The sequence below is a fragment of the Aquarana catesbeiana genome, linkage group LG04, assembly GCF_042186555.1.
Source record: "Aquarana catesbeiana isolate 2022-GZ linkage group LG04, ASM4218655v1, whole genome shotgun sequence".
NCBI lineage: Eukaryota > Metazoa > Chordata > Amphibia > Anura > Ranidae > Aquarana > Aquarana catesbeiana.
Genome location: NC_133327.1, coordinates 157,701,191 through 157,727,457, shown reverse-complemented (window position 1 = coordinate 157,727,457; position 26,267 = coordinate 157,701,191). Strand labels below are relative to the sequence as shown.

At 40.4% G+C, this 26,267-nt stretch overlaps 1 protein-coding gene across 2 annotated transcripts in view; it reads left to right on the top strand.

Annotated features, from left to right (window-relative positions):
• The window catches only part of PLOD2 (procollagen-lysine,2-oxoglutarate 5-dioxygenase 2), a 197,062-nt gene that overhangs the window by 36,742 nt on the left and 134,053 nt on the right, over positions 1–26,267 (top strand). For both annotated transcript variants that reach the window (XM_073625894.1, XM_073625893.1), the window contains exon 2: positions 23,834–23,925. In XM_073625894.1, coding sequence (XP_073481995.1) covers positions 23,834–23,925 — 92 coding nt within the window. The remainder of the gene's footprint in view (positions 1–23,833; positions 23,926–26,267) is intronic.

Genomic DNA, 26,267 nt, shown 5'->3' with positions numbered 1-26,267 from the left:
TCCCCAAAAAGTGTCACTTGGGGTCAGATTTTGTCCACCGCAGTCCAGCTAAAAATCGCAGATCGCTGCCATTACAGTACAAACATAAAAAAAATCCATGTATTGAACCCCTATTTTAGTGTGTGTGTGTGTGTGTGTGTGTGTATAATTTTATTTTTTTATCTATATCATAGCAGAAAGTAAAAAATATATTTAATTTTTTTCAAAATTGTCAGGTTTTTGTTGTTTTTTTACAGAGAAAAAATTAGCTTTAGGGATATTTATTATAGCAAAAAAAGTACAAAATATTGTGCTTTTTTTGTTTATAGCGCAAAAAATAAAAAACGCAGAGGTGATTAAATACCACCAAAAAGCTCTTTGTGGAAAAAAGGACATCAATTTTGTTTGGGTACAGCACCGCACGCCTGTGCAATTGTCTGTTAAACTGACGCAGCAACGTATCACAAAAAATAGCCTGGTCATTAGGGAGATATAACCTTCTGGGGCTGAAGTGTATGTCCAGGCAAAATTAAAAACCATTCCGTATATGTCTTTTGGAGCATATGCCTGTATCAGTATTTAGCTCCTAGCAGCTGCTCCTGCAAGATTTTTACAAATGTGGTAATGATGTCACAGGGAGTAATGAGAGCTGCTTGTCACTACCGGAACAACGTAAAAGCAAAGCCTAATACTGTGAAATTCTCCAGAGGGAAAGAGGTCTGGGGTTAATGTTGGTTAATGCTGGAAAATTCCTTTTTTGCCTAAAATGTATATCTTGCTTCAAATAGAGGGAGGAAGGGTTGAGGTCATTGACCAAATATAGTCATTGTCATATTTGGCCAATAACTTCAACAAGGAGACCCAATCCCTTTTTGTTTACATTTTTGTGGCAGGAACTGGAGTTGTCATTCAACTGAGGGAACTGGTCACAATACACTAGTGGTGTGTTTTTTGTTTTTTTTTTTTGTTTTTTTTTTCTGGCGGGTCAGCAAGTGTCAGATACCATGACTGAATCAGTGGATGTTGTGATTGGTGATGGATTTACATCCTGGGGTAATTTTTTTTTTTTTTTTTTTTTCTTTTTCAAGGGACTTAAATGTAAGGGGGTGGTATCTGAATGCCCCCTAATTGCTAAGAGGTCTTCCAAATTCCAGATAACCCCACAATCACTGAGCCAGGGTTGTGGGGCAAGATGCCCTTGTCCTCGTCAACATAGGGACACGGTGCTCTGCCAAGGGAATCCATTATGGTTGTGGGGCGGCAGGACACATGTTCACCCCTCCCCACCTTTTCCAGGCTGCATGGATAAGGGTCAGGTGTACAATTTTGTCGGGGGGGGGGGGGGGGGAATCTAATACTTTAACGGCTGTTTTACTGTAAAATGTAGCCCCGACTGACTTCAGTGGGGTTCAGATTTGGCTCCTGAACATTAGCAATTTTCACCAAACCGAAACCAAGTATGTTCAGTTCATCACTAATCCTGATTTTGAATATGGACCCTATGAATAACAACCAATATAAACATTTGTGTTAGCTTATATATCTAAATTAATATAATATTAGAGGTTCTGGCTTGTTTTGGTGCTATTCTTTCTGTTACATGTGATTATGAAAAATTACCAGTAAGATGAGTGCTTATTTAATCTTTTCTGTGTTTATTTTAATGGTTTCTTTGTTTCTGACTGTTGTATGCAAGCAGTTGTATGTTTCTTTAGTTGCTGCTTTTTCTGGAACCTTTTAAGTAGACAAGTAATTTTACATTATTGGATACTTGGATACATAAGGTGGGTTGGAGAAGCAGTCGGCTACTATTTTATGTAGCTCATGGCAAATAGGCAACATTATGTACTTGGCATTAGTATAGGCTTTAATAAGGTTTCTATCTAGAGTCACAGCCTCCCTAAAGGCAAATATTTGTGCAACTGTTCTTGGATATCGTTTCAAACAAAGACTCCAATAATGGTGTCTCAACTGACTGGCTCACCAACTATATTTTGGTCTGTACGAAGCATACTCTTTGCTTCCAAAAGTAGCAGCAATAAAAATGTAATTATCTTTTCCAGGCTAGACTTCCCTGCATTATGACCTAGATGTTTAAGAACAAAGAAACCACATTTTAGTAATATGAAGATCATTTTGCCTTTTTTTTTTATTGCTGCATAGAATTATATTTACTTGTGTCTAAGAAAAGATCAGATGACGTCAAAGGTATTGCTTACCGCTAATGCCCTAGAAAAAAAGGATATATTGTGAGGGTTTGTTTCAAATATAGGGGTTCAAGGACTCGGTCCATTCACCAATGTGTGGTTTAAGGGCATTCTTCCAAAGTTTTATTCATAAACACAAATTCCTTCACAAGGATTTTTTAGCATCATACTGAACAACACAATACAGCCTTCAGGCTATTTTTTTTGTCTGCTCACAACTCTGTTACTGCATAGGCCACAATGTCTCTCTCTGCAGATGGCCCAAACAATGCAGGCCAGAATAAACACTCTCCTCGTGTTTGTGCATAAACGCAGCAGTACACGTATCTCCTGGAATGGAAGGAGCCAGTGGCGGCTGGTGCTTTAAATTTTTTGGGGGGGCGCAAACAAGTTCTGAAAAAAAACCCCATCAAATGCAGCGCCACTGTGCCCATCAAACGCAGCGCCACTGTGGCCATTAAATGCAGCCTGTGTCCCATCAAACCCCCCTCCCCCCTTCTCTGTGGGAGGTCCGGACCGGCACAGCGACACTTACCTTGCTGTGGTGTCCTCTCCTGCGGTGTCTCCTTCAGACGGACACTGGCAGCGGCGATGGAGGAGTCCGCTCCTCATACTTCCGGTTTTCTCGGGTGCAATGGGAGAGAGAAAACGGGAAGTGACATCTAACTCGGATGTCAATCAAACCGCCTGGCTGGAGTAATAGATACTATGAGCGCCGGGCGAAAGCTACTCGGCTCTTCGTAATGCGCCGCAAGGTGGGACAAAAGCCCGCAAATGATGAGTCTGCAATCTTGTGATTGCATAGACGTGGTGCTTCCCATAAGTGCACTGGGTCCAGCGTCCAAACACAGTGCACTTATAGACCTTTTTTTCTATTTATTTTTTTAAGGGCCAGTATTAAAAATGTTTTTTGTTGACTGCCTGAAGGGGGGGGGCAGCACCCGTGCGCCCCCTATAGATGGGCCGCCACTAGAAGGAGCCCTGATCCTCAGTTACATAGCTAAATAATAATGAGGTCTGGCTGCCAGTTAAGATGTGGACCTAGGAATGGAGGCTCTATCCCACCCAAAGCTTTACAAATCCTCCAGGGCCCTAGCCAGAACTTTCTAAGCTCAGAGAAACCTAAATAGCTTGTTTTATTTTCGTAATGGGCACAAACCCTGGGGTCCCTCACCATGTGTAGGTCAGAAACCTAGAAGAACAAAAACACTGTCCAAAACCTTCCAGCCAGTGCCTCACAATTTATACCAGGGGTCTCAAACTGGCAGCCCTCCAGCTGTTGCAAAACTACAAGTCCCATCATGTCTCTGCCTGTGGGTGTCATGCTTGTAACTGTCAGCCTTGTAATGCCTCATAGGACTTGTAGTTTTGCAACAGCTGGAGGGCCACCAGTTTGAGACCCCTGACTTATACACAGTCAATTTCTTTATATTCATTTTACAGGCATTAGTACATTTATTTAAGCTCACGTTTAATCTGCATATTTTGCCTTCTGTGTTATTCCTCCCCTATATGCTAATAACTCTTGTTAATAAAATCGTTCTGTTTTTGTTACATTCCTTCTTTTCACCCTGTGACATCACTGGGTCTTTGTGCTTCTCTATATAATGCAGGAAGATCATGAATAGTCGGAGGAACCAACAGGATGCTGTACAATACTGTAGCTTCTTGAAAACCTCACAGTACCCTGATGCAAGCAGTGGGCATTCCTAGGCAGACTCAATTTGCATGCAAATCACCCTAGGTAACACCCTCCTATGATGTTGAGCCCCCAAGATTGAAAAAAAAAACCTGAAAGCCAGTGAATGAAAGGGGCAGGCAAGAGAAAGTAAAACTCGGGAGGAGGGCTAGATAATGCTGGACATCCTTCAGCCAGAAAATAAGACAGGCAGCATCAGACTCAAAACCACTTCTATTGCACACTGTGGGAAGCTTACTGTGTAGTGAAATTATACGGAGTCTTATCAGTACCTGAGACGAGCCTGTATAGCTATAGAAAAGGGAAGCTAACGCTTGAGTTCAGCTTTAAAGCCCAATTCCAGCTTCAGCCAAAAAGGAAGAAAAATTGAACCTTTGCCCCAACAGCCCTTCAAAAATAAAAAAACTGTGCTATACCTTGTAAACTAACCTGATTACTGATCCAGTGCTAATCTTTTGGGGTTTGAGTTTTGACAGGTGTTCTGTAAGTTGAATACATTTTGTATGCCTTTCTTTTGTTTTCTTTTTATTTTGGCAAATTCACTTTCGGGATTTTGGCAAGTCTGTTTGCTTCAAGATGATGATCATTTGTTAAACTGTATCCACTGACCTCTAAAATTTCAAAATGAAAGGAAACCGAACAGTATTGGTCACTTAAGCTGCCATTATTTAATCCTTTTATTTTAGTACTGGTGGCTCTGGTTCACTAAGTACATTTCAGTGCTATAGTTAGATTATAATACCATAAACTAAAACAGTCCCAGGTCTAGCTATGCTTCTTCATACATTTTATGTATTTTTTTTTTTTTTTTTTTAATTTAAAGGTTAACATTGCAGTTTGAGCTATTAAATACAAAAAAGCTTGGGAAAGTAAAGCTAGCAATTACATTTTATCAGCTGCATGGAAATGAGTTTTTATCCTACAAGAGTGGTTTCTGATTATTAATGTAACTGATGAAAATGAGTCTTTTTATACATGCTCGCTGGTAATTGTTAATATAATGGTAATAAATTGCTGTAAACAAGACAGGAAAAATTGAATGTACAGTTCCGTGAACACAGAACTGCACTTGGCCACAGATTACTTCATACAGGTCATGGGACACCAATGTAACAAAGTCTACTGACTGTATATGGCTTGTCCTTCTTCTTACCTATGTAGGCTTTAGACATATTTATTCACCATATGTATAATATATGTTCTATATACATATACATTTTTTTTTTTTTTCTTTTCCCGCAAACTTTATCCCTTTAGTATGCCACAGCATAATGGTGTTGCGAACTGCCTACTGCTCTGGGATTTAGGCCTCCGGCAGTCTAAACCTCCGTATCATTATGGGTAGTAAGCTTTTTTTTTTTTTTTTTTTTTTTTTTATGTGGTCAATTCAAGGCTGAGGGTCACACTTGCAACCCTGTAGTGATTGACATAGCCAGTAATGTTTACTCAGAGTAATACTCAGAGTGGTTGATTTACCAATGTAGTAGGCTGTTCACTTGGCAAACTGAATTTCCCCATAGCTATTAAAATGAGTTAAATCTCTGCTGACTTTAATCATACCATTTATGTGCAAATATCCCTTTTTTTTTTTTTTTTTTTAATTTTCCCTGCACATGATTGGGTATTCCTTGGAGAGTTTTTACCACATTCACTAAACTAAGAGAAAAATCCTTTTTAAAGTGAATATGCTTTACCTCTTTGGTAAATAAACCTCAATGTGTCCATAACCAGACTGAGAAAGGAACATGAGATCTTTTCTTATGCTCAGTTGATTCCATACACATTTGTGAAACCTTTTCTTTCATTCCTGCTCCATTATTGTTTTGGCTAAGTTATTTCCCACTGACTCTAATGGGGCGATCCTCATACACACTTTCTGCTTATTGAGAGGGGACATTTTCAAATGCTGCAAATCTCAGAAACTTTAAAATTTTGTACGTTTTTAATATAACCTGGTGGAGGATTACAGGTGTTGCCAACAGTTATATGGATTTGTACCAGGGCACAATGGGCTAACAAATTATGGGCATATGCCATAGCTTTTTACGTTTTAAACTCGCTCTATTTGCATAGAGCAACAGGCTTCAGAAATAGGGCACTGTCCTTGAAACACATCACTGTGCCTACAGCAGTAAACCCTCTGTGTAGCCCAAGAGGAAGTAAATGGGTTCTACTGTAGTCACTCTCAGTGGAGACCTTTGGTATGAAAGTTCCAACAGGCGCAGACATTTGCCATCTTGTCTGGTCTGACAGTAGTATGTAGATGGAGGAAGAGGTCAGTTTGAATATCTCACTACTTATTGCCACCCAGTAGTAGCTATTCTCCCTCCGGTGTAGCCATGTACAAAGCGCCCTATCTATTGGACATGTGAGTGCAATTGCATATTTGATTTAAATATCTTTTATTAAAATGATTTTATTGGGATAGATCAATGTGCTCCCCTCTCTCCTTTTGTTTTTAAGCCATGTCCTATTACCTGGGAAGTTAATAGTGATTCTGGCAATTTCAGATAAATATTTCTAAGGGCAAAACATTTCTAATGGCAATAAGCTGGATGTGTTTGATTCCCCTAATGCAGATGTTACATTGTTTACTTTAATTTCAGTTTTTAAATCTGATGTTGTATGTGACCTTGCTATGTGGCACAGGGGCTCTATCTATAACTTTAAAGAACAAGAGTCAATGCACTTTATTTTTTGTAGTATTTATAAAAACCCTTTTGAATATAAGGTTTTGTAGTAATTATAGTCCTTTTTTGGATGAGATGTAATAAGGCAATGTATATGTTAAACCATGCTTGCTCTAAAATATAGGCTTTCAAAGTAGACTTAATGTTTGTGGGTTTATGCATAGTACATTTTAGTGGACGTTCCCAAAAATACTTTTGGGAATTCCCCTAATAATTTGCTCACTATATCTACTACAAATTTAAACCAGCCATACATTATTCCCACCACACAATGCAAATTTAGGTGTAAAGTTTTTTTCAGGTCATATTTTTGTATCTGCCCCAAATAGTGGTGGTCTTGAAGTGTAACTCCAAGTAAAAATGTCCGTCTTTCATTTTGGAAGAGTAAAGAAGTGCAAGTTCAGTTCTGGTTGCTGTTTGTTCCTTATTTGGGAAAGTTAATTCCCCAGCGCAAAAGTTGTAACCCAGGCGTTAAGTGAGGCAAAATCTTCAGCAAGGACACAAACCGCGATAAACATTTGACAGAACTTCTAGCCTTGCCCTAACTTATTGTAAAAAAAGTAATTTTATTGTGATCTCCCTGTCCTTGTAAAAAGTAGTGACTGAGACAGAAAGCGAGAAATCTCCCCAACTGGTAGACTGAGGGTCTGAACCATTTTCCAAAGTGGAAAAAATATTGGCTTGACATCCTATTTTTAGAAAGGGTTTAATGGGGAAAAAAAGAAATGCCTAAAGATTAAGGAAAATGTGTTTCATGCTTTTAATGCTTCTGCTGAAAAGAGCCACAAAATAAAGAAGTTTTGCCAAACTTCTAAACAAGCCACTCACCCATCTGACTCTACATTCTCCCAACTCCAATTCGGTGTAAAATATCAAATGTGACCCCTTCCCCATCTTCCTTACCAACAGCATATACAGGGGATTAAATGCTTGTTTTAGCAAGGGGGGAGCTAATATAGAGCAAACCTTTTATTCCATGGTCCTGCAATAGCAAATGCTCTAGTTGTCTTCTCTACCATCCTGGAAGTAGGTAGGTCCTCAACAGACATGACATTGCTGAGAGAAGGCGTACTGTGACTGAAGAGAAGCGGCCTTGGGGTACTGGCTCTCACTACCAGTGGGGGCGGGGGAACCTGCGGCACCATGAATGGTAGCCCGCCCAGACTAAACAAGCATTATACCCTGCATATCTGTGGAAAAAGGGATGGATCTGAGTTCCACTTTAATGCCAAATGTCAAAAAACAAAAAAACAAAGTAAACTTTAAGTGTTTAGATCAGTAAATACAAAATCAGAGTTCAATTGTCTAAAATCACATCAATTTATTAAGCATACACAGAAACTTAATAAATACTGTGTGTGTGTGTGTGTGTGTATGTATATATAATATAGTTTGGTCCATATATATTTTGGATACAGGCACACATTTCATATTTTTTGGCTCTGTTTGCCACCAGAATACAAGGAAAACAAAACAATCCAAATGAATTTGAGGTGCAGACTTTCAGCTTTAATTCAAGAGGTTGAACACAAATATCAAGTACAAATTTTAGGACCCAAACCCCATTGAGCATCTGTGGGGCATCCTCAAACCAAAGGTGGAGGAGCATAAGGTCTCGAACATCCACTAGCTTCGTGATGTCATCATGGAAGAGGACTCCAGTGGCAACCTGTGAAGCTCTGGTGAACTCCATGCCCAAGATGGTTAAGGTAGTGCTGGAAAAAAATGGTGGCCAAACAAAATATTGACACTTTAGGCCCATTTTGGACATTGTCACTTGGGTGTGCTCACTTTTGTTGCCAGACATTAATGGCTGTGTGTTGAGTTATTTTGAGGGGACAGCAAATTTACACTGTTATACAAGCTGTACACTCACTACTTTACATTGTAGCAAAGTGTCATTTCTTCAGTGTTGTAACATGAAAAGATATAATAATATTTACAAAAGTGTGAAGGGGTGTACTCACTATGTGAGATACTGTACATACCCTCAAATTTAAACCCGAGAGTGTGCACTTTCATCCCATATCCATTATATAACTAATCGCTTGAAAATGTTTTGTAAATATCTGAAAAAAAAAACGAAAATTGTGCCTGTCTCCAAATATATATAATAAATATGTATGTATGTGAACCAAACTGTATATACACAGATGAGCCATAAAATGGTGACCACCCATCAAGGCATGGTCTTCGCTAAACCTCTGAAGGTATGATGTGGTATCTGGTGCCAAGCCATCAGTAACGGATCCTTTTAAGTCCTGTACATTTTATGAAGTGGGGCCTCCATGGATCACACTTGTTTTTCCAGCACATCCCCACAATTGGATTAGAAGAACTGGAAGCCAAGTGAACTTGTTGTATTCCTCACGCTTGAATTCATCAGACCAAAATGATGATTTGATTTAAAATATATGTTTGTATGCCAATTTAAAACAGTTTATTGATATTATTTATTTTTTAGAACATGTGATCAGCAGTAGATGACTAGAAGCTTTTCATGCTTATTTTTCACTGCAGCCAGGCTGGGGTAGAACTGGGTTATGTTATGTGACAGCTGTATATTAATTAGAATAATGGTACTTAGATGTATGTTGTATCAGTTTAATGTATTCTCTGCATTAAGGTAAAAAACCTTTTTATGTGCAGCTCCCCCCTAATACATACCTGAGCCTAATCTCCATCCAGCGCTATGCCTGAGAGCAATGGTGCCATTGGCTCCTGCTGCTGTCAATCAAATCCAATGACAAGGGAGTGGAGCACAGGGCCAAGCTGCACTGTGTATATCAATAGAAAGACAGACAGACAGACCCCAGGTTCAAGTCCGCATGTGCTACCATAGGAATCTGCTTCATATGGTGGCACACAGAAGAGGAGCTGAAGGTGCCGGCGGGGGACCCCAGAAGAGGAGGATCAATGCTTCTCTGTGTAAAGCCAGGTAAGTTTAGAACAGGTACATACAACATGTTTGTTTAAAAAATAAATAAATATCCTTATTAACTGCTTGCCGATCGCCACCCACAGATGTATGTCGGCACAATGGCACAAGCAAGCAAATGGGCGTACAGGTATGTCCCTTTTAAATTTTCTGCCTTGCATGCGCCCGCCTGCCCGAGATTTCCGGGAACACGATGTTCTCCGGCGGCCCACGATTGCGCTGTGGAGAGGTAGAACAGGGAAGTGTCTATGTAAACAAGGCATTTCCCTGTTCTGCCTTGTGTCATGACAGAGATCACTGCTCCCTGTCATCGGGAGCAGTGATCGCTGTCCTGTCCTAGGTTGCCCCTTCCCCCCCACAGTTCAATCACTCCCTAGAACACACTTAACCCCTTCATCGCCCCCTAGTGGTTAACCCCTTCCCTGCCAGTGTAATTTACACAGTAATTAGTGCATTTTTATAGCACTGATAGCTGTATAAATGACAATGATCTGAAATAGTAACAAAAGTAGTAAAACTGAATAAAGTGGTCACAAAAAATAAGTCCCTGAATAACACTATGATACAATGTACACACTTAGTGGTATTAAATTTAATACCTAAATGGGTAAAACATACAACGTGAAAAATCAATGTGCAAAGTTAGCCATGTAAACGGACATAAATAAATTAATAAATATCAAAAGTAAAAGTGTCCAATAAATCCTCCAATGACGTGTAGTGATCATATGTTGGGGAATAACAACAATATGATAAACATAATGATCCCCAAAAAAATATTCGTGATAAATTAATAGAGGTGTATAAATAATAAATTAAATTAATTCACAGCCCGAAGAATTAATATAGGTGTTGATATTAAGAAAAAGTGAAAATAGTATCAAAAGTGTCTGACGTGTCCGCCTTAATGTCGCAGTAATGCATAAAATCGCAGATTTGCCATTACTAATATTAACCACTTCCCGACCGCCGCACGTATATATACGTCCTAAGTTTGAACGGGATATCGTTGTTATGGCAGCAGCTAGCTGCCATAACCCCGGTATCCCCGTTTTCGTGCGGCGGCCGGCTTTCAGATAAAAGTGGTCCCTGCGGCGGATTCGCCGCGAGATCACTTTTATCGGTGGCGGGAGAGGGGCCCCCCCCCTCCCGCCGCGATCCGGTGCCCTCCGCCGCTTACCGGAGCCGTCGGTAGCGGCGGAGGCGATCGCGTCCTTCTGCCTGGTGTGTCTGGAGACAAGTGAGGCCAAGATGGCGCTCACTCGTCTCCAAGATACTGCTGGGCGGAAGCGACGTCAAAACGTCACTTCTGTCCACGCCTCTTAAAGGCATATTTTTTCAAATGTCATTTTTCTAAATGACTTTTTTTTTTTTTTTTTTTTTTTTATTGCATTTTAGTGTAAATATGAGATCTGAGGTCTTTTTGACCCCAGATCTCATATTTAAGAGGTCCTGCCATGCTTTTTTCTATTACAAGGGATGTTTACATTCCTTGTAATAGGAATAAAAGTGACACAATTTTTTATTTTTTTTTTAAATAGTGTAAAAGTAAATAAAATATTTAAAAATAAATAATAAAAATAAAAAAAAAATTTTTAAAACCCCCCTGTCCCGACGAGCTCACGCGCAGAAGCGAACGCATACGCGAGTAGCGCCCGCATATGAAAACGGTGGTCAAACCACACATGTGAGGTATCACAGCGACCGGTAGAGCGAGAGCAATAATTATAGCCCTAGACCTCCTCTGTAGCGCAAAATATGCAACCTGTAGAATTTTTTAAATGTCGCCTATGGAGATTTTTGAGGGTAAAAGTTTGACGCCATTCCACGAGCGGGCACAATTTTCAAGCATGACATGTTGGGTATCAATTTACTTGGCGTAACATTATATTTCACAATATAAAAAAAAATTGGGATAACTTTACTGTTGTTTTATTTTTTTATTCAAAAAAGTGAATTTTTTCCAAAAAAAGTGCGCTTATAAGACCGCTGCGCAAATACGGTGCAAAAAAAAGTATTGCAATGACCGCCATTGTATTCTCTAGGGTGTTAGAAGAAAAACCATATATAATGTTTGGGGGTTCTAAGTAATTTTCTAGCAGAAAAACCTGTTTTAAACATGTAAACACCTAACATCCAAAACGAGGCTAGTCGTTAAAAAAAAAATGTATAATAAAAATGCCATAAAACTATCCCCCATTTTGTAGACGCTATAACTTTTGCGCAAACCATTCAATATACGCTTATTGCGATTATTTATATATATATATATATATATATATATTATATATATATATATATAATATATATAAATATACACACACACACACACACACACACAGGGGGTCCCCGGGTTACAAACAAGTTAGGGACTGTAGGTTTGTTCTTAAGTTGAATCTGTAAGTCAGAACAAAAAAACTATTTTTCAGCTTTTTGGATAGCACAGGGAAGGGTTAACACCCCTGTAACATTTGTTTTGCTGTGGGTTCCCCTGTCCGAAGATTTCACCTCACTTTCTGTCCCAATGACAGTTGGATTTAGATAAATTTTGGGTCGTTTGTGGAAACAAGCCTTGGTGATAAAGCAGCTGTGGAGGGTACCTGTTCCCCATGATAACTCTTACAGAGAGAATTTCCCGTCCTAGGGGTAGATTTCATCTCACTACCTGTTGTCTCGTTCTGTTTGTAAGTAGGAGTCATTTGTAAGTCGGATGTTTGTACTAGGGGACCCCCTGTACATATGGTATATTGATGGGGTGGGGTGGGGGAGGTGGGTGGGTGGGATGTAGTGTGTAGTGAGTAGAGAGTGATAGATAGTAGAGTAGAGATAGTAGAGAGAGAGAGTGAGTAGAGATAGTATATATATATATATATATATATATATATATATAATTTTTTTTTTTTTTTTGGGGGGGGGGGGGATATTATAGGTAAAAGATTGCGTTTTTGGGTTTTTTTTTGTTTTTTTTTCAAAAATTGTCCCTGTTTTTTTTTGTTTATAAGCGCAAAAAATAAAAACTGCAGAGGAGATCAAATACCACCAAAAGAAAGCTCTATTTGTGGGGGAAAAAAAAGGACGTCAATTTTATTTGTGTACAACATTGCACGACAGCATAATTGTCAGTTAAAGCGACGCAGTACTGAATTGCAAAAAGTTCTCTGGTCAGGAAGGGGGTAAAATCTTTGGGCCGAAGTGGTAAATCACTTTAATTTGTAGTTTTGTACCTTTTAAAAAGATAATTGGGTAAAAAATTGGCAAACCAATTGGGTCCCTTTCACACTGCCGCGACTTGAAAGTTGCTCAAATTTCCAGCGATTTTGACGCAATTTCAGGGAATGTCTGTGTAAACTTGAGTTCTATTGACCTCAAATCGCAACAAAGTTGGACCAAAGTAGTACAGGGACTACTTTGAAGTCGCATAGATATGAACGGTTATCATTGGAATTATGGTGTATGACTTGTCATGCGTCTCTGATGTCCAGAGTCGCAGGAAAAGTCACACTAGTGTGATAGGGGCCTTATTTGCAGTGCATTTTTCAAAGGGCAAAGTTTGCAAAACTCAGTCTTGCCTTTCTCTGTTCTGAGAAAAAAAAAAAAAAAAAAAACTTATAACCTTTTGCACTGTATATAGTTCACTTGGAGGATTTTTTTATTTTTTTATTTTTTTGTCACCAGAACAAGAACTTTAAAAGCTTGGTGTTAGAATGTTTTGTTAATAGAAATGTTTATTTTAAGAAGAACCAGGTGGAAAAAAATGGTAACTCGATTGCATTTTTCAATTAAAGTTAGCTGAAATATTTGTTTTCAATACCAAATTTCCTTGTTACCATAACAATCCAATCACAGAGCAGTTCTCTAACCCAGACTAAAATAAATAACTGTTCTCCCTCAGATATTACCTAACTGACCTTTCTACTGTGTTTTGTTTCAATAAATAGACCGTAATCGATCTTTCACTGGTTCTTTCTTTCCACTCAGTAAAGGATCAGCAAACTTAAATGGTAACTCCCACTTTGTGGGAAAAAAGCAAAAAAAAAAACAAAAAAAAAAACAATTTAAAAGTCACTCCACTCTTTTGTGACTGCCGCTCAGGATTTCCACTTACTTTTTATATACAGTTGCTGCAGCACTGTCATTTTCTGTAAAATTCAATGCAATCTGGAGGCGTTCCGTTGGTGTACAGAACATCATTCATAAATGTAATTTCCTCCTTGTGTGATTGACTCATTTTCCCAAATGTCCGCACTAAGATACAAGTCAGATTTTAGGCATCCTCTGCAACTAAAAGTTATTTGCTTATAAAGAGATGCGGACCCTGCGTTTTACTCATTCGAACACTGTAAGTGCATCAGCTGAATAATAATAAAAATGTCACTGCCATATTGTTCATAATTTTTCAGAGCAGAAACGGGTAGGAATCTACAGCAAAGTTTGTTGGTCGTTGCAATGCAACATTGATCACCAAGAGGGGATTTTGTTTTTTTTTTTTCTCAACAAAAGTGGAGTTGCTGTTTAATGAAGTCCAGTTCAAACCTTGTGATTTTTTTTTTTTTTTTTTTGCATGTAATGTAGCCAAGACTCGCGTACAGTAAAAATGTTGCCGATCTTTAACTTTTTTTTAAACTGCCAAGTGCTGCAGGAAGGGTTAACAAACCCTGTACCAATAGCATGTAGGAGAGTTGATTTTCTGCTTTCGTATACAAAGCATCAGCTTTCTAATGGAATGCTCTGATGTGTCTTGTAAGGAAAAAATTGCTGGGATAGAAAATTTAGAATACAATATTATTTATGCCCAGAGATCAAGCACGGCTGGGTTTGTCTGCTCTATACAATGGTACACAAGCTTGTTCATGAAGAGTGTGAGTATGGGAACCTGGGTTGTTTACAATTGTCTTCTACTAACCATTGTTTTCCAAACTTGCTGATGGACAGTCCTATAGGCCAATGTTTCTCAAATACCCCCAACAGGTCAGGTTTTCAGGCTCTCCTTTTTTTTTTTACCGGTGATTTGATCAGTTTCACTGCCTTTAGTAATTAGCACAGCCGTTTATCTGAGGGAAATCCTGATGGTGGTAAGTAGGCTTTGGTTTTTTCCTGGGCATTCCCCAGACTTTGTTGGTACCTGTTTTAGCCTTCCAATGCCGCTTACTGTGGTAGCCAGCTATAAATGAGGGCGGTGGCAAGCTTTTGTTATCACATGTGTGTTTGTATTGGTCCAGCAATGCACCAACACCTTTGCAGCCATTGTGCTATTGCTGGGTGTTTGGTGTGCTCCTGTACCTTTTAAGGAGGGGTGGGCTCCCCTTCAGTCCACCTGCTCTCATTTATCCATTAGAATGCATGTGCCTCCACTGTGGGGACACTCACAGTTTAGTGTTAGGACCACAGATACAAGTGTGCCGTGACAAGGCTCTGTGGCTCACGCATGCGTCTGCAAATGCGTACGGACTAAACCCCTGTTTTTAACGCGTACTGTTAGATAGGTCAATTTGGTTGTCTGCAAGCTGGTGGTAAGTAGGCTTTGTTTTTTTTTTTTTTCCTGGGCATTCCACAGACTTTGTTGGTGGTTGTACTTGAGGACAGAAGTCAAGAAACATTGCTATAGGCTTTACCTAGTTTTGCAACTCATCTTGGGAAAACAGAGACCTTTTACTTAAGAGAACATTTGGTTTAAAACTGTAATTTGAGCAGTGATGGTAAATTATTACACTTATTTGCTTTTTAAATTAGTGAGACGTGAGAGAATTTTTTTTTTTTTTTTTTGTGCACAAAAAACAGGCATATGGCTTTGAAAAATAATGGGTCAAAACTTTGAGTATTTAAAGAAAAAAAATTCATATGAATTACATTGCACAAAGTTTTGAATAAAAACAAAAGCAATGTTTTGTCTGGCCCCTATGGGCACTATCACTAGTTATATACTAGCTCGTCATACCTACTAGTAAGCAACACAATACTGTGCAGGTAAGACATTAATAAAAGGTAATGTGTTTTTCTAGTTACGTTTTATACGCATGCTGCTACATATATGTCTGACTGATTTGTGGCCCATTCATAAAATGCGGGCTGTGGTGTGTACCTTGCAGCATGTTGTCATGTGACAAAGTTCTCCCAAGTAGATTTGCAAAGCACATAGCTACGCTTTATAAATAGGCGTCATTTTTTAAAGTGGTGTTTTGGTCTCTGTAATATCATACCACTGATTCTGTAAATTAAATTATCTTTGTGTAATAAAGTGAAAGCTAACCTTTTTTAAAGCACTAATACTCAGGTGCATTCAGACATTTTTCGGTAATCTTTTCTAGCTTCTGGGAATTCCAAAAACAAGGTTTTTCTGTTTATAAATATAGCAAAACCTTGGCCTGACTGGCTCCTGCACCTTGTTTTTGCTTAGTGAGTTCATCCGTTACAGTCAACAGCCAGAACTATGAGTAAGCACTTTCTGTAGTGTGAAACGCGTCAGCTCTTGTTTGTATCACTTTGCTGTGGCTTGTACAGTGTGATCCCAATTTTTCAATAAAAGGCACAAGAAATTTTCTTTGGAGTGCAGCTGTCCAGAGTTTTCTGTTGACCTTAATTCAACAGCCAGAGGCAAGAAGCAGAAGGTAGGAAAAGGCTAGCCAAACCAATGACTTCATGTGAAGTTGGTATCTTTATATCTGAAGAACGTTTTATGTGTGTGTGGTGCAATTCTAAAATATTACTGCATTATAATGCAGGAATCGGAGGCTGAGTGATTTAAAGGTCTATTCGACATTTAACTGTACTGAATGTCCCTACAAGTTAGCTTTAAGGGCAATATAAACCATTTGTTGCAGCTAAAGGGAACCTGTGGTAAAGAAGAATTTTCTTTAAATTTTTTGAGCTCAAATAGTTTTCAGAAAAGACTTCCTGTGTATAATATAAATTCAGTCATAGTCACCTCAGGCTTGTCGAGCTGTCCACATCAATAAAAAGTCACCTGATTATGATCTTCAGTCTTGGTATGTTCATTACCTAATTTTCTGTAATTTCCCCCCAGACTGGGATATAAAAAGGTCAGATTTCTCCTAGCCACTGTTCTGTCAGTACCTGGGATCAATTAAAGCGGAGTTCCACCCAAATTTTGAACAATATCTGTATGTATTCTCTTCCTTGCCTAGATGCTGACATGCCGTTTAAAAAAATTTAAATCGCCGTAATTACCTTTTATTTTTCTATTCTTCTTTGCACTTCCTGGTTCTCCTCCCGTGGGAGTAGGCGTGTTTCCAGCCTCTCCCAGACTCCTGGGAGCTAGTCTCAGGCTTCCCAGGATGCCACTGAGCATGTGCGGGAACGAGCGGTGAATGCTGGGAGCACAGCATTCACCACATCCAGGAAATAAATGCTATTCTTTCTGACGAAATCTGACACAGGCGGACATATTACACACAATATGTGAGTATGTAATGCTGAGAAGAAAAGTTTGTGAATGAACTAAAAAAAAAAAAAAAAAAAACGATAGATAGATGGACCCCCGCTTTAATTACTGCGAGACACAACTAAAGCTGTCCTGTACAACTGCATTTCCTATTCTATTATAGACACTGGAAAAATGTTCTCCTGAGCTATGAACATCTCATGACATCCAAACAAATCTATAGAGCTATTCAGAATAGAGGGAGTGCATTTCTTTTTTATAATAACTCTTTCTAGACTGTCCGTGTTGGTCAATTGTCCCTAAAACAGCCCCACCATGGTAAAACAATGACATCTCTTTAAAAGACCCTGAAGTGAAGGAAAGTAGCTTCACTACCCAGTGGTGCATCCAGGTGCCTGCATGCCAGGTCAGTCGTCTGAATCAGGGCCCATAATGTTCAAATTTTTATCCTCACACACTATTCCCTCCTAAGCCTTGGTAATGGAACATGACAGTGATGAATGACCCCATTGGCCAAAAGTGGTATTCAATGGGGATGAGGTTCAGATTTATGGCTACTACTGTATAGGTTTGAAGAGAATCTTGTGTGCAGATTTGCCCAAGAGAAGGTTTGTTTGTTTTTAAACTATAATGTGCTAAACTTACCTGTTACTGACTATCTGTTTTTGGTGCTGCCATTTATTTGCAGCACACTGCATCCAGTGGTGGCTGGTGGGTTTTTAATTTGGGGGGGGGGGGGGGGGGGTGGCACTGCTAGCACCCCCCACACTCAGGGCAGCCGGCGGAGCAGCAATGATAGCACCCCCCCCACCCTCGGCTGCTCTGTCACTTACCTCATCGTGGCTGTGATCTCCTCTCCTTCTTTCAGAGGTGCAGGGAGTGGCAGCCATAGCTGCGGGCAGTGGCCCGAAGGTGCAGGGAGCGGCGGCTCCGGTGTATGCTCTTCCTCACAGCGTACTATAGGTTCGGGCTGTGATCTCCTCTCTTCCTTCTCCCGGAGGTGTGGGGAGTGGCGGCTCCGTTGTCCGCTCCTCCATCTCCTACAGCATACTGTTCCTCTTCCACCTAAGCACTAGGCATCCAATAGGATCACCTGACACTTAGGCCAATCAGGAAACAGTTCTCACAACCTGCCTCCTGATTGGCAGGGAGGAACTTTAGTGTTTAAAATAGCGAAAATTCATTCGCTATATCCACACAACAGGGTGCGATCGGGACGCCATGCTCTGTGCCCCGAGCCCACCCTTTTTCAAAGCCTATTAGATCCTCTGGCTCTAATCACGTGCTTCAAAAATCCACACCCCCCCCATTGCAATCCATGCACCCGGCGCCCTGATATGTAGATCAGGTGGTCTGACGGATAGATGGGGGGGGGGGCGGCACCCGTGCGCCCTCTATGGACGGGCCGCCACTGTCTGATCACTGCCAGAACCACATCACCTTTTATTACGGTTATTTTGGCCTATTATCGCTGATTTAAAACTGTCCTGCTTCTGGCAACTTTTACACTGCTGTATCCTCTGTAGTACCTTAATTCTAGTAGGAAAGCCCCAGCCTTGGCTTTTTGTCTTTAGTACATGCAGGCCTAGCCTTGCTGTTTAACCACTTCAGCCCCGGAGGATTTAGCTGCTCAATGACCAGGCCATTTTTTGCCATCTGGCACCACGTCGCTTTAACTGACAATTACGTGGTCGTGTACTGTACCCAAACAAAATTGACGACTTTTTTTTTTTCCACGAATAGAGCTTTCTTTTGGTGGTATTTGATCACCATTGCAGTTTTTATTTTTTGCGCTATAAACAAAAGAAGAGCGACAATTTTGAAAAAACTATCTTACTTTTTGCTTTAATAAATAGCAGTTCTTGTCATGTACCATCTTTTAAATAAAATCTGATGGTCCACAAGATCCATACACCCACATTTGAGGTCCCACCACTGCGCCAGGGACACACTAAATCTAAAAATAAATAAGAAGCTGCCACTTTAAATGAAACAAAATATAGGCATTTACCATATAAACAAATAAGTAAATAGTAGCGCTAGTAACTAAAATCATATAACACCCAGTGACAATTGTTGGTGACTGGTAAACTCATGATACAAAAATATATAAATATGACCATAATCCGTGACTAGTCCATATGCGAGACATGATGTCTCAAGCAAAAAAATAATCTTGAATTCTTCCACCACACCATGTGCACTTGGTGATTCCACTCCCCTCTGGATATGCACTCACCAGATGAAGATGCCTTGCACTCTCACGGTCGGCAAATTGGCATCAACCCTCACAGGGTTAAACATCCACCGATATCCAATCGTGAACCCGATGTCATAAACTCTCTACATATAATAAAACAAAGTGCTCCAATAGTGCAGTAACGTTGTTATAAGAAGAATTTAAGATTACAATATTGCTTGAGACATCATGTCTCACAAATGGACTACCGTATTTATCGGCGTATAATACGCACCTTAACTTTAAGAGGGAAGTTTCAGGAAAAAACTCTACACAGCCCCCCTGCATAGTACACAGCCCCTGCACAACAAACAGCCCCCTTTCATTATAAAGACCCCCCCCCCCCCTCACTCTCAGCGCTGGGACAGGGACAGTGCTGTGGGCATACTCTAGAGTTAGGAGAACTTCACACTGTCAGCCCCTTCTCTTGTACCGCTCCTCCTGTGTCACTCACATTCCTCCATTAACGCCGCTTTCTCATCCCGGTCATGAGACTGCTCTCCTCTGCTTCATTGATGGTCAGGTGACTGCTCTCTTCCTCCAATCAAATGCTACACACGAGGAGGAGGCAGAGCGGGAGGAGGAGAGCAGTCACAGCGAGCGGATTCAGTAGCTTAGTTTTACATTGGGCTACGTGGGGGGGGTGTGTCACAGGGGGCTGGCACTAGTTTACTGGCAGCGCAGTTCCATGGCCAAGAGGCAGGGCGGCCGGCCTGACACCCTCCCAATAGGTGGCACCCAGGGAGGACCGCCCGATCCCACGCCTCCTGTAGGTGAAATTAGATATCGGCGTATAACACGCAGGCATGATTTACCCTCTATTTTCAGAGTAAAAAAGTGAGTGTTATACGCCAATAAATATGGTATTTAGTCAGGGATTATGGTCATATGTATATATTTTTGTACGGTATCCGTTTACCTGTCACCAACACTTGTCACTGGGTGTTATATGATTTTAGTTACTAGCGCTACTATTTACTTGTATTTGTTTTATATGGTAAATGCCTTATCATGTATCCTCTTTATTTAATATTTCTAAAGTTCATTTATCTATAAGCACTGTGAAAAGGGAACTATATAGGAGAACTCAAACAAAACATTAGGAATAAATATGTAACATTTAATAGTTCTTTTTCTTTCCCTTTTTTTTAATTCTTTTAGCATTCCATTAGGTTTTGGTCCTAGCAGACAGAAAACTCTTCTAGACTCCACATGCTTGTAACAGTTGCGTATATTGCAATCACATCCTGCATAAGAACTCTCAGAATGTTTGTATTAGAGCTTGCAATCACAAGATGTTAAGAACTGCTTTGTAGTCTTCAGTCGAGGCGTTGCATCCGCTCCCAACCTAAACACATTTTATGATTTACCACTGTCCTGGAGCTTTCCATTAATTATTTTTATTTCAGGTACTTGTATAGTACTGTTGCGTCACGCAGCACTTCACATATATATTGTACATACACATCAGTCCCTGCCCTCAAGGATCTTACAATCAAAGGTCCTTAACACACATTTAAACATACACATATTAAGGCCAGTTTAGACAGGAACCAGTCAACATGTCTTGGGAGGAAAGCAATGAACCCGGAAGAAACTAATGCAAACTCCAGGCAGGTAGTGCCATGGTTGTGATTTGAAATGACGGCCCTCATTCTGCTAGGCAGAAGTGCTAACCACTGAGCCACTGTGCTTACACTTATTTTACACTAAACCACTTTTTGGATGTGCTTATTCATTTTAACCACTTGCTTACAGGGCACTTAAACCCCCCTCCTATCCAGACCAATTTTCAGCTTTCAGCGCGGACGCACTTTGAATGACAATTGCGCAGTCATACAACACTGTACCCAAATGAAATTTTTATCATTTTTTAACCACAAATAGAGCTTTCTTTTGGTGGTATTTGATCACCTCTGCAGTTTTTACTTTTTGTTAAAAAAAAATATAAAAAAATGAATTTAAAAAAAAAAATAAAATTTATTTTTTTATATTTTGTTATAAAAAATTTAAAACGGGTCATTTTTCTCCTTCATTGATGTATGCTGATGAAGCAGCAGTGATGGGCACTGATGGGTGGCAGTGATGGGCAGCACTGCCAGGTGGCACTGATTGGCACTACAGGTGGGTATTGATAGGTGGCACTTGTGGGCACTGTTAGGTGGCACTGTGGGCACTGTTAGGTGGCACTATTTGGTGGCACTGATGAGGCAGATGTGCCTCTTCCACTTGGGGACCGATGTCCCTTACATCCGAGCCGGTGATCGGCTTTTTTTTCTACTCACGCTGTCAGCGTGAGTAGAAAAAAAAGATTACCGATCTTTTGTTTACATCATGTGATCAGCTGTCATTGGCTAACAGCTGATCACATGGTAAGGGGCGGGACCGGCCCCTTACTTGGATCGGTGATCACAGCGCGATCGGCACGTGCCCTGCAGAGCGTGCACAGGGGAGGCTGTCATATGACAGCCTCCCGGGAATTCAGGTCCGCGCTGTGGCCATCATTCGGCCATAGCGTGGATGTGTAGTGGTTAAAGCTGAAATCCTGGCACACAGCTAAATACACATGTAGCGCTGGTAGATTTTCAATCTACTGCTTATAGGTAAATTTAGTGGGTTTACGGCTGGGCTTTTAAGGATGTAAAGGTGTTGTTTTATAATTGTTAAAACTGTAATATTCCTATACTGTCTTTTCTTCCCCCTCGTCCAAGTTTTAAGTTCAAATAGCTACTCTCAGGCTTGGGAGTTATTTCGACAGACGTTGAGGACAACGTCTATTGTAGTGGGGGTGTATGTAGCACTGGTAGATTTTCAATCTACTGCTTATAGGTAAAATTAATGGGTTATCTGTTCATACATAGTCAGATTTGCCTTTGTTCCAGCTTGGCTGAGTTGCATGTAGTTTCACACTGTGCCTGTGGGTGTCGTTGTCACCATGGGTCGGTGTTGGAAAGACAACACGTTGAAGCGTATGAGTGCTCCCCTGTCCCGGAGATAACTCGGTGGAGGTGGTCCTCCGAGTTGCATTCTGAGAGAGCGTATTTATGGGACAGACACCATGTTTTAGGGTTCATCTTTCGTTCCACCTGCTGGCCCTCCTGGCCGACAGGTATGTGCTAGGAGTACTACCTCGTGGTCCTCCGACTGGCCTGTTAGTGGGCCCTGAGAACAGGGTTGATGACCACTGGTGTAAGGGATGAGGACATCACTCTTCACCGTGCAAGGGTGATGTTCCCAGAACTCCTCTCCTCCTGCACAAAACTTAATTCTGAAGAAAAATAATGTTGTATTCTCTTCTGTCGGAAGGACCCACCCTGAATAAGTCCTTAAGCTGGCTCTGATTGCTTGCCACTACTAGGCCAGAGGCCTGCAGCACCTCTCCCCGGAGGCCTAGTAATTTAGAAGCACATGTTGGACGGTGGACTACTGGTCCCAGCCAGCCCAGCTTGCACAACTTGTGCCCTCAGGCCACATCGATTTGACACAAATCCCCACTGTCTCTCCTCTTATCCAGGGCTCCCCATCATTGACCGTGTAATGATGAAGACTTTGCTAATGACCATGTAGAAGTAAAGTTCCCTCACAAACTTTCTGGCACATCCAGCCCTCCACTGTGGTACACTCACTGACCTTTCTCTGCCCTGAGTCCTTGGTGGAGAACTTGACCAGATCATACGTTCCGACAGCTACATCTGCCCCTCTGCTCCAGGAGTTCTTTATCAATGACCATGCGATGATAAAGACATTGCCAATGACCATGTAAAGACAAAGTTCCCTCACAGCTCCCCCTGGGCCTCCTCCTGCGATCGGCTCCCCCCCCCCCGATGGGGGTGCCCTCCTGCTGCTGTCTAGTATTCCATCCTCCACTTAACTCAGCCGACAACTCCCCCAGTGGCATGTTACCTCAGCTTATATATGAGGCCTGCCCCCTGTCAGTACCAATTGGGGATTGGTCATGGCTCCCACATGAGCTGCCTGCCACTCCAGTTCTAGGCCCAACCCCTCTTCAAGAAAATTCTTCCTGAAAGTAAAGGGAGGCGCCTCAGAACTGAAGCACAGGTGGTCACACCCACTGTTACTCTGACCACTCCCAGCCCCCATATCAAAACAGACCGGCCTAGCTTGGGCCTGACTAATTTTGCCTCTGCTGAAATCTCCTAGTAAAAATCTTATTAGCACCTACCTATTGGTAGAGGGTGCTACATGATGATATTGGGAATAGTTTTGTCTCCTCTCAGACAAACTGTGGGATTGTATTATTAAATGCAAAGGGACTGTCCTCTTTGCAGTGAACTTTTCTCAAGAGCTCAAGATCTGCTGACATCCAATCCAATCATCTGAAGGGACATTCCTGTTTTTTTTAATTTTCTTGCATGTGATTGGGTATTCTTTGTAAAATGAAACTTCATTACATTCACTAAGCTCTAGGGCAAATTCCCTTGCAATGTGAAACTTCCCTTACAAAGTGAACAGCCTATTTTGCCTTTGGTAAATCAACACCTATATGTTGTCACTACCTGAATAGGATGCATCTAAAGTTGTTTAAGGTCCTACATCTTTTTCTCTTGTAAATGTATGCACTTGAAACTACAATGTTTTGTCCTGTCATGCTTCACTTTCATTTCAGTGGGTCATATTATATTTTGAAATGTTAATATTTTTTGTCTTTTTCAATCTTTCAGATAAGCTGTTGGTTTTAACTGTTGCAACAAAAGAAACAGATGGATTCCTTCGGTTCATGCAATCCGCTAAGTACTTTGACTACACTGTGAAGGTATGTATTTTCTTTAGAGTTTAATTATGCCTGAACATGTGAGTTTTTTCCATTTGAAGGTTTTATACTTGAATCACAAGCATTATGCCGCGTACACGCGATCAGAAATTCTGCCAGCAGAAGTCAGTTGAGAGCTTTTGGTCAGAAATCGTGTGTATGCTCCATCAGACTTTTGCTGGCAGAATTCCAGCCAGCAAAAGATTGAGAGCAGGTTCTCTATTTTTCGGTTGGAAAAAGTTCCTATCGGAAAATGCATTCATCTGTATGCAGTTCGGACGCTCAAAAAATCATGCATGCTCGGAAACAATTCAACGCATGCTCGGAAGCATTGAACTTCATTTTCTCGGCTCATCGTAGTGTTGTACGTCACCCCGTTCTTGACGGTCGAAAGTTCAGAGAACTTTTGTGAGACCGTGCGTATGCAAGGCAAGCTTGAGCGGAATTCCGTCGGAAAAACCTTACAAGTTCTTTCTGACGGAAATTCCGCTCGTGTGTATGGGGCATTACTGGGATTCCATCTGCATGACTCAGTGTTTCCCCAAGGTTTACTGATCCTCCGAATAGTTTTTCAGAACCCATTGGTTTAAGCACATTTTACGGCCATTGTAGGTATAACTGCCCATATCCGCAATAAAGGCAGTCTTTACTTAATGTCAAACAACTTCCCATATCTACTGTTGCCTTTCCAATTTAGAATTATTATAATACAGGATTTATATAGCTCCAACGGTGTGTGCACAGTTTACAAAATGAAGGGAGACAGTACAGTTACAAATCATTACAAGAGGTTTAAAACGGGGACGTGCAGCGAGGTGAGTGGCTGGTGAGGCGCTGGCTAGTATCGGAGCCAGATGCACACAGGTTACATACGCCGTGAACATCAGAGTGAGAACAATAATTCTAGCACTAGACCTCCTCTGAAACGCTAAACATGTAACCTGTAAAAAATTTTAAAGCGTCACCTGTGGAGATTTACAAGTACTGAAGTTTGGCGCCATTCCAAGTGTGCGCAATTTTAAAGTTTGACATGTTAGGTATCCATTTACTCGGCGTAACATCTTTCACATTACACAAAAAAAAATTTTTTAATTCATGAAACGCTTTTTTTTTTTTTTTTTTTAATCTAAAAAAATTGTTGCGCAAATACCGTGTGACAAAAAAAGTTGCGACCACCATTTTATTCCCTAGGGTGTCTGCTAAAACAATATATATAATGTTTGGGGGTTTTGAGTAATTTTCTAGCAAAAAAATGATGATTTTTTTTACATGTAGGAGAGAAGTGTCAGAATTGGCCTGGGTGGCAAGGGGTTAATTACCATAAGTAAGTAATATACAAATAATTATTATATATTGTCTTTAAGGTAATTTTTACTATATTTTTAAAGGCTGTACTCAAGCAGGTGGCTTAACGAACAAATTACTGAAGTTTGAAGTTATAACTTCCAACCAGTAATTTCACAGTGAATCGATGATATATTATTATGTTATAACATATAGCATATAAATATATGATTTAGCTTGAATATAACAGTACCTTTTCAACAGAATCAGTTTCTCCCTCTTACAGTGGTTGTAAACCCTTACGACGCACTTTTTTCTACAGGAGAGCCTATAATAAGGCTTACCTGTAGCTACCCTGGATATCTTCTAAACCGGAACGGTTTAGGAGATATCTTCTGTGTTTGCATGTGCCTTCGCATGCAGATTACAAATCGGTTGTTTGTAATCTCCCCACAGCCAAATTAGATTTATGATATGTATGGTACCCACTGAAATGAAATGCCAATCATTTGTCAATTCCTGCATATGCTGCTAACTTTTGTTTGGTGAAAAGTATGATCAGAAGACCTATTAAGTCATTACTGTGCCCCCTTCCCCAGTAAAGATATTGATGGATCAAAATGTGTCCAGTTCAGCAGGGACCTGACAAATTCTGATCCATCTATGACCATCCCTATTTGACAGAAGTTGATTGTTAGATTTTGTTATGTCAGGTTGATAATTGCAAAAAAAAACATTTCTGCTTAAAATTCATTTTAACTTATTTCTCTTCCATGTCTATATCTTGTGGTTGTGGATAAAGTAATGATTAGCATTTAGTCAAATCAAGAAGCCACTGTACAAGATATGCAATGAATAACAAAAAGGGTACTTTTTTGCCTACTTCAGAACACCAATACTTTATGGTCTATTAGTGAAGTTTGGATATGCTTATTCCTTTTTTTTTTTTTTTTTTTTTTTTTTATATTAATAACATTTGACAGAAAATAAAAGGTTCCTGTTTGGACCAGAGTGAAAAAACACCTGGTTGTTATTTATGAATTGTACATTTGGAATCTTGT